The sequence below is a fragment of the Pteropus alecto genome, unplaced genomic scaffold (genome assembly GCF_000325575.1).
Source record: "Pteropus alecto unplaced genomic scaffold, ASM32557v1 scaffold160, whole genome shotgun sequence".
Taxonomy (NCBI): domain Eukaryota; kingdom Metazoa; phylum Chordata; class Mammalia; order Chiroptera; family Pteropodidae; genus Pteropus; species Pteropus alecto.
In genome coordinates this window covers 3,835,265-3,844,038 of record NW_006429864.1, presented here as the reverse complement: position 1 = coordinate 3,844,038, position 8,774 = coordinate 3,835,265, and the positions used below count along the sequence as shown (strand labels likewise).

Sequence of the window (8,774 nt, the reverse complement as noted above, 5' to 3'; positions counted from 1 at the left end):
AACAGTCGGCTGTGTTGTTGGAGGGCAGCTCTCCATCCCGCTTCCTCCCTCTCACAGATGCCCGAGTGTAGGGAGGTGAAGTCTTTCCATCGAGAATGCAGGACGACTGGTTAGAAGGCCCTCCTCTCATCCAATGGGCCTGGACCAGGGCGGTGCAGTGTGGATGGGGACAGTGGGTTAGCGCCTTCCCCAGCCCTGGTTTGTTCCCAGTGTCCTCGGCACTCCCCGGGGGTCACTCTGGGCCAGTTTGCAGGGCCCATCAGATCCACTAGAGCCTCACCCTTCCCAAGGCTGAGGGGCCCCAGCGACATAGTCTCCTTTGTTCTCTGTGACTCCACCAGCCAGTTCCTGCGGTGACCCTTGATATTGCCTATCACATCTGGGGGATTAAAAACGAGTTTGGACGGGTTGCCTCGGTCCCCCATCACCACATACCTGCGTGGGCTCCGCAGCCAGCAGCCACCTCTCGTGTCCTTGTTCTGCCTGTCCTGGGAGGGGTCTCTTGCCCAGTACACAGGTCTGTGGATGTCACAGTGGGACCCAGAGGCCTGTCGTGTGTCCATATGTCTATTAGGCACACATTTCTGATGTATAAATGTGGCTTGTTTCGAAGCTCTGAGAGACTTGCGTGCATCCCTTCTTTTCTTCCCTCCCTTCCAGTCTCCCTCGTAGTCATTCATTTATGCATCCATTTGTGCATTCATGCATTTATTCAGCATACATTCCTTCTGCGTGTCACTGTATTCCAGGCACTGAGGCTGACAGTCTTTCTAGGCCAGTACCTTGGTCCCTGTACCAGTGGGATGGACAGGCTGCATGCCCAGATAATCATGGGGGGGAAGTGATTGGCGCATCGAGAGGACGGGTCACATGTTATGGGACCCAGGGGAGGGAGGGCTGCTTTGGGCTGGGAGTGGAAGCAAAGGACTCGTGGATAAGGTGCGCCCTGCTGCTAGGTCTGGAAGGAAGGGAGAATTGACCATGGAGATACAGAAGTGGGGTGGAGTGGGTGAGGGCGTCCCAGGCGGCGGGGCGAGTGGACCAAAGGCAAGAAGTCAAGACAGCCCAGAGCAGGCTGAGTAAGGGGAGTGCTGGCCAAACCTGGCCTCTGCCTGTTTGGATAAATTTTTATGGGGACACCACCACACCCTACCGTTTCCACATTGTCCATGAATCGTTACCGTCCAGCCATCTGCAGAAAACGTTTGTCTGCTCCTGACCTGGAGGGACTGCAGGTGGCGGGTTTGGGGGAGAGCACAGAGTGGGGGTGGGGGATGGGAACCAAGCCTGATGGGCAGGTCGAGGTGGTCAGTGTTGAGAGGCCACTGAAGGCTTTTGAGCAGGGAGTGTGAGATGGGAAGACAGAGACTGTGATTTGAGAAGAGAACTGATGCTGGTGGGGACTGGCTGTCCCGGAGAGAGACTGGGGGGCTGTTAGAGACCTTGGCGATGGGTGAAAAAGGCGGGGCTGAGCTAGGGGAGTGGCGAGGCCTGGAGCGGGGAGGAGGTGTGAGTTATTGGGAGTGAGTGTGTGCAGGAGGGAGGTGGCCAAGGGCCCCGAGATTTGGGAATGGGACCAGGGACATAAATAGGGACATAGGAGAGAGCCAGCCAACTCCAGCCAGCAGTTTTCCCATAGAGACGACACTGGACTTGGTCCTAGCACACGGGCCAGACCTGCGGACAGAGGTGGGCAAGGACGAGGAGGAAGAGGATAATTTCCTCCCAACTTCCTGGGCAAAGGGCCCCTCTGGGAGAAGTTTCCAGAAGGACGAACTTGCCATTGCTGCTGTTTTCCCTCTGTGTCTGTGTCCCTTCTCCAGGTTAGGTCCCCTGGGTCCACCTGCAGCTCGTTCTCTCATGGTTCTGGTGGCACCACACAGTGTGGCTCAGCTCTTCCCACAAGGCCCTGTGCAGGCCTTACGTCAGGGCCCTGCCTCCTGCCCTGGCAGCGGCTCAGGCCTGTGCCCTTGGACACTGCAGACTCATAAACCCTGTGCTTGCCTCAGGCGGACATGAGACTCAGAGTAGGGCCGGGGCAGGGACTGAAACAGCCCACCTGTGTTCCTCTAGACTCCTTCTACATCAAGCGCAGAGGTGGGGCGGGGCATCAGGACCGCCTGCAGCCTGGGAGCGTGGCCTCAGGGCCGCCTGCAGCCTGGGGGCGTGGCCTCAGGGCAGCCTGCAGCCTGGTCTACATCAAGCGCAGAGGTGGGGCGGGGCATCAGGGCCGCCTGCAGCCTGGGGGATTCAGGGAAGGGTGCAGCCTCTCCTCTCCTATTTATTGAGCTGGTGTGGAGGTTACTGTGTAGCTGTGTATTTCTTTCACTGGGGTATAAACAGGGCTGAGATCATTCATCTTCCGCTCCCCTTTCAGCAGGGTCCCTTTCAGCAGGGAGTGGATGGGGAGAGTTTAATGGCCAGGGAGGGAGGCCAGGAAGGGTGGTGGAACTCCTTTCTTTCTGTGCCCCACTCCCCTCACATGTGCCACGTTCAGAAAAAGGGGAGCTGATGGGCAAACACCTGCACTGTTCTGTATGCCCAGGACCGGGTGAGTGGTCTTGGCTTTGCTGTCCGGGTGGTGACTGCAGCCTTCACTGTCTGCTCTGTTTTCTGGAAGTCCGGGGGTGCGCCTGGGGCAGACTTCTCCCCGTTTTTGCTCCCTGAGATGTTGGAGTAGAGAAGAGAGCTGGAGGCCCTAGGCTCCCCCTTCTAGCCCCCTTCCCAGGCCCTCCCCTCTTTTCTCATAGGCCCTGCCTTAGGAGGTCAAACTAAGCTTGGCTCAAGCTTGGTGCCTTGTGGAATTAAGGAGCGCTAATATTTGTGAGGAGCTTTGCTGTGCCATACTCGCTGTCTCATATTGTCACATGGGTCAGTGAGCTACATTTGTCTGACCCTGTTTTGTAAATGAAGAAACTGAGGCTCCAGTGCTCCAACAGACGAAGGGACTTGTCTCTGGTCATTGGCTGAACCAAGACTGGAGTTCAGGGCCCTGGCTTTGGGTCTTTCTTTCTTTGGGTTAAGGGGTGATCCCGTGGGGGTGGGCACCAAGGATTAGGACCCTTCAGTCTAAACAGGACAGACTAGTGGGGTCTGTGAGGACAAACATCTATATGCTAGATCTTGTAGCACCTGAAGGAATAACTTTAGGGCAGCCAGAGGGAGCCTACTGTGTCACCCGCATTTCGCACAGTCAGTGTGTGGCCCTCAGCCCTGGAGTCTGCAGGACTGCAATGTCGTTGGTGCAGGAAGACTTCTGTGAATGCTGCGGAAGATGTACCTGTGATCGGTCACTGGTGGGGCTTGGGGAAGGGTGCTATGCTAGGTCTTCATGGAAGCCAGTCCTTTCCTCCCCTAAAGTCCCCGTGGCCCCTGTCAGGGACCACGTCTGCACTGGATTCCCTTGGGGCTGGCCCAGGGCGGTGTGGCGCTGTTTGCACTTCGTCATTGTAATGTGGGTCACAGGAGAGGGTGAAGGGGTCTTCCTCCGCTGCTTCTCCTCCTCTCATGTTCCCTCCCCCTCCTCTGTGACCCTCCCCTTCCCCTGTTTCCTTCTTCCCCTTCCCTCCTCCCTCACCTCTCATCACTCTATTCCTTCCCTCCTCCCTGCTCCTTCCTCCCTTCCCCCTGCTTCCTCTCTCACCCTGTCTACCCCCCTCCCCTCCCCCTCTTCCCCCTTCCACCCTCCTCTTCCCTGCCCTGTGCTCCTCATCTCCTTGGGTGCTGCCTTACCCTCTTTACTTCTCTTTCTCTTATTTCCTCTCTTCCGCTTCTCTCTTCCTCCTCCTCTCCCCTCTCCTTTTCCTCTCTAATGACACCCCACCCCCCACCCATAGAGGAGCCCGTCAAGTCCTAAATCATTCCCAATTGCAAAATCCAGCCGCAGGCCTGGCTGCTCCAGTGTCCACACCAGAGTTCATCTCCTCACCCTGGCGGAGACCTTGGTGCTGGGGCTCCTGTGCTCTGCTGGCTTCTCTCTGTGGGGGGCGAGTGGGGTGCAGTATTCCAGAGCCAGCAGTGTTGAGGATCCTGAGCTCCCCAAAAGCTGGCATCTTGTCACAGAAAGTCCTATGGCCAGGCTTAGAGGTCATCTATCTAATTGAGTTGTTTTCTCAAACCTTATTTATTTTTAAGCAGTAGACTATTATCTTATTTATTTTTTTATTATATTGGGGTGACATGGGTTAATAAGATTATAAGTTTCAAGTTTACAATTCTATAATACATCATCTGCATATTGCATTGTGTGTTCACCACCCAAAGCCAAATCTCCTTCCATCACTATATATTTGACTCCATAGTAGACTATTTTTACAAACGACTTTGTACATAACTCAATAGACCCTCGGCTGTAAAACAAAAACAGAGCTGTGTTGGTTGGGTCAGGGGTGAGGACCTTGATCCTGGCTTTTGACTGCATAGGCTCCATATTTAGTGAGCACTGTGGGGAGACCAGGTGAGGACCAATGAAGGGGGGACACAGTCAGACAGAAGACAGTGGTGACAGCACAGTCTCTGAGGTGGGACCTGCGGGCCACTTCAGCAGCGGCCTCCTGAGGCCCTAGCTAGAGCTGCACTTGGTCCTGGGCAGTAGAATCTAGTCCTTGGGGTTGAAAGAGCCTGAGAACGCCTTTTTCCAGGGCCGCAGATTGGCGGCTCGGCTGGGCTGGATCTTAGCACACAGGGTCACCGGTGCTGTGGCCTTGAACAGGATCCTCGTGGGTCTGGTATCTAGTTCCATTCCGGCTGCAGCCATCATCCCTGCGGTCCTGTCTCCACCATCAGCAGGAGCTCTGTTCATGGCCGCCCCTCTGTGTGACAGCTAGTGCTTCGTTTAGCTGGCCAGATGCCTTGGGTAGGTTGCCTGCGATATCCAAGGGATTATTAATACTTCTAGTCAAGAGCAGTGATTTAGGCATACTTTCTTGAACTTCCTAGTTGCTTCTGTTAGCCAGAGATTCTCCATAGGTGCCTTAAACATCAAGCCATTTGAAGCCAGGATAGAAACACCGCATCCCCCACCTGGTTCCTATGAATCACCGTTATGATGATGATAACAAAGGACTGTTCTTCATGCACTGCCTTTGGTCCTGCATCCAAGTGGTCATGCCAGGTGTAGAGAGCCCTGGAGTCACCACCAAGCCAGCTTTCCTTTCTCATTCTTCACCTTGACCACAGACTCCCAGGTGCCACGATCTGTTCAGGTGGAATGGCCAACACTTGACGCTGCTGCCAAATGTCTGCCTAACATGCACCAGTGGCAGACATCAGTAATTCCCCGTGAGCCTAGATGAGGACTTATAGTCTTTCTGGGGCTGTCACTCAGATGCCATGCCTAACATGCACCAGTGGCAGACATCAGTAATTGCTCCCTTCCCCGTGAGCCTAGATGAGGACTTACGGTCTTTCTGGGGCTGTCACTCAGATGCTAGTTCTGATCTGTGGCATGCATGCTTTCACTCATTTATTCATTCATGCATGGATCAAGTAAAACATTTAGTAACCTGCTGTTCTAAGTAGACACTGCTCACTGCCAGGAAAAGAAGACATGGTTCTTGCCTTGCCCAGAGGAGCTCTGAGGATGGTAGAGACGCCAGTGAATGGCTTCTTACTAGATTATGCTGTAAGTTGGCAAGCAGAGTTAGAACTCTCTTCTTCAGGAGCCCAGAGGAGACGGGACCTGGTTGCTGAGGGTGTCAGGAAGGGGCAGGGTCTTCTGCCGCATGGGATGGAGCCAGTGCTCTTAGCATGTGCCCTGTGCTTCGTGAGGCCAACAGTGGATGGCAGGGACATGGAATGTTGGGTCTCATCAGTCAGGGGACAAAGCCCAGCCAGAGACCCAGCCACTGTGACCCATCCTTACTAGTGCTTTCTCTCCCACAGGAGCAGGGGATGAAGGTCAATAGCTCCAAAGAGTTAAGCATGTGCTTCACAGAGGTGAGTGGGGGCAGAGTGGGGAGTGCAGGAGACTGGCCACAGGGGGCTGTTTGCAGGTGAGCCTCGGACTCAGAGCCCTCAGGTCCCATTGCAGGCCATGCCAGATGAGCTCCTGGCCTGCCTAGACCTGGTGGGCACTCGCTCTGCTGGGGAGTGCGTGCAGAGGCTGCAGTCAGGGCCCTTGGCTGTCTCTTTGGGAGAGACACAAGTGGCTGCTCTGAGCGGAGGCCCTCCCCAGCCTTCCTGACTCTTTAAGACAAATGTATGGAGCACTCGCTCTGTGCTGGTTCTATGATCTCAAGGAGAGAGAGAGATGGAGAAAGACACCCCCTTCCTAGAAGGAGCTCCAGGACCCAAGTGTGTCTATGATCGCATGTCTGTGCCTTATCTGGGAAGACAGGCAGGGTCAGATTCCACGGGCGGAGGAGAGTGTAGCAGAGGTGTGCATGGGACTCTTCATGGAGGAGAGATTCAAACAAACTTAGGAACAGGAAGAACAGAGCTTCTCTCTCCTCTCATCTCGAGAAGCAGGTCCTTGCAGACCCCGGGAGCTTCTTCTCTTTGAGATCTTTTTGCCACCCCATCCTCCCTGGCCTGCATCTGCAGACCCTCTTCCTCACTGGGCAGTGTCCTCCAGATTGCCCTGGGGACTGCAGCCCTGCTTCCACGAGCCTGGAGGTGAGGGTAAGCCCAACTCCTTGGAAGTCTGGCTCCATCTCCAAGCTAGAGTGCCAAGGCCCATTGCCCTGGGTGGGCTGGGGGGTGGGGGAGGTGCACGAGGAGTCGAGCTCCCAGCTCCTTTTCTTTCCCTGCTCCCAGCCCTGCTCACTCACTTTTTTTTTTTTTTTTGGTCTTCCATGTTCTCTTTGCTTCTGTTTCTCCTTCTGCCGTGGCCTCAGCTCACGACCAACATCATCCCAGGGAGTAACAAGGTCATCAGACCTAACTCAGGCCCCTGCAGAGCCAGACCATCGGCCGCCTTGACTGCTGTCTCCCTCCTGATGTTGAAGCTGGCCTTGTAGACTCTGGGCACCACGTCTGGAGATTTCCAAAAGCTGTGTGGCTGAGAGCACCCGCCTGACGAAATGGACACACACACACACACACACACACACACACACGCACACACACCCCTTGCAAAAAAGTTTTTTTTCCCACCTTGTCTCTGAACCTGTCTGCTCCCAGGTTTCTTCTCTGGAAGTTTTTCTACACCAAACAGACAGCGGGCAGGCGGCCTGAGAGCTGCCCAGAGGTCCCCTGGCAAGGGAACCCCGGCGCCGAGGAAGGCACGAGGGTCTAGATATGCCCAGCACTTCCTCTGGTGATTTCCTCTCTGGACCTTGTTGCCGGAAGAGACCAAGATGGGACCCTTGCGGCCCAAGGGACTTGTGGCTGTGCCTGATGCTGTCTGGGGCAGAACAGTGGCTGCTGTTCTTCTCAGACTGCCCACTCCGGAGACCTGCTGTGGGTTGGCAGGGGGTGTCAGCGGGCAGAGCAGCGAGGCTGGCTCCTGGGGGCACCTCCGCCTGGCTTCAAGGGTGGTGTTTGTTTCGCCCCCGCTCCGTGGGCCAGGCAGGCCTGCATCTGCCCCGTGGAGTGCTGTGACACTGAGGTCCCCCCACCTACTATAGCACAGGGAGCTGGGCAGCTCCAGGGGCTTGGGCGCTCAGCCTACCTGGGAGACCCCCAGGGGCAGGGGGAGGAAAACTCTTCTGCCTCGGCAGGAATTTTGAAATTGAAGAGAAGTGGTTCTCTGTTGGCTCTTTTGGTTTCTCGTGGTTCATTTTGGTGGGTCTCCCTTTGGAGAGAGGGGCCGTGGAGAGGGGCAGACAAGACCGTGGTGGGATGTCCACTGCCCCACGCTCCGGTCTCTGCAGCTCTCTCTCCCCTCTTCCACTGTCTCCTTCCTCGTTTCTGAGATGTACGCCAACCGTATGTACACAACACGTTTTCCTTCTCAACATATATGTATATACACACCCATATACATATATCGTGTGGTTTCTCCTTTCTTTCCTTTTTTTAAGAAACAAAACTATCGAAGTAATACCCCAACAGATGAGCGAAATGTATTATTGTAAAGTTTATTTTTTTTATAACGTTGTCTATAACAGGATAAAAGGAGACCAACTCCCTGCGTCCCGGCCCGTCGGGCTGCGAGGCCGTGGAAGGGGCTCCTGATCGTATTCACGCTGAGCCCAGGCTCCAATAAACGTCCTAGGAAGCGGCTTGTCTTCTGCCTCACTCCGGTGTGCCTTCTCCCTGCTTGGTTCCTGGCCCGGTGCTGCGTCCTGGCTGCTTACCTGGGGCTCCCCCTGGGCCTTGGGGACAGTGTGTGTGTGTGCGCGTGCACACGTGTCTCCATCTGTCGTGTGCTCGGTGTGGGTGATGCAGCTCCCTTAGTAGACGTTTTACGCTTGGCGGGTCTGAGGGTTCCACTGTGCTAAGTCTGCTGGGCCAGTCACCTCTCTCCTCCCCCCGCCCTTCCCCATCAGTGCCAGTGCCCGTTGGTCCCAAACTGGAAGGGAATGGAAGTGGCCGTGGGGATGGAGGAGGGAGACACAGCTTGATATCACACCTCGGGTATGTTTTTATCTCACGGCCGCCCGAGTGACTCTGTTACACGGCCCTGTCAGTCACGTAGAAGAGGGCGGTGTCTTCCCACTGGGACTCATGGTTTATTCAAGGTATGTGACTGTGAAGACAGGGACCTGGCCTCTTGGGCCCCGCCAGGGAAGGAAGACGACTGTGGCCCACCGCTCCTCTCTTTCTCCATTTACTATCCAGCCTCCACCAGACGCTGGTCCTGCCATGTTGTCTCAGAGTTTCCCCAGGGA

General features: G+C 55.4%; 1 protein-coding gene across 3 annotated transcripts in view; it reads left to right on the top strand.

The window, feature by feature from the left end:
• Window positions 1–7,279, top strand: part of GFRA2 (GDNF family receptor alpha 2) — an 80,123-nt gene extending 72,844 nt beyond the window's left edge. Inside the window, exons 6-7 of one of the 3 annotated variants that reach the window (XM_015586497.1) lie at window positions 5,884–5,937; window positions 6,837–7,279. In XM_015586497.1, coding sequence (XP_015441983.1) covers window positions 5,884–5,937; window positions 6,837–6,959 — 177 coding nt within the window. In that variant the 3' untranslated portion in view covers window positions 6,960–7,279. The remainder of the gene's footprint in view (window positions 1–5,883; window positions 5,938–6,836) is intronic. The other 2 variants (XM_015586485.1, XM_015586492.1) reach the window with 2 other exon arrangements.
• Window positions 7,280–8,774: the final 1,495 nt, after the last annotated feature.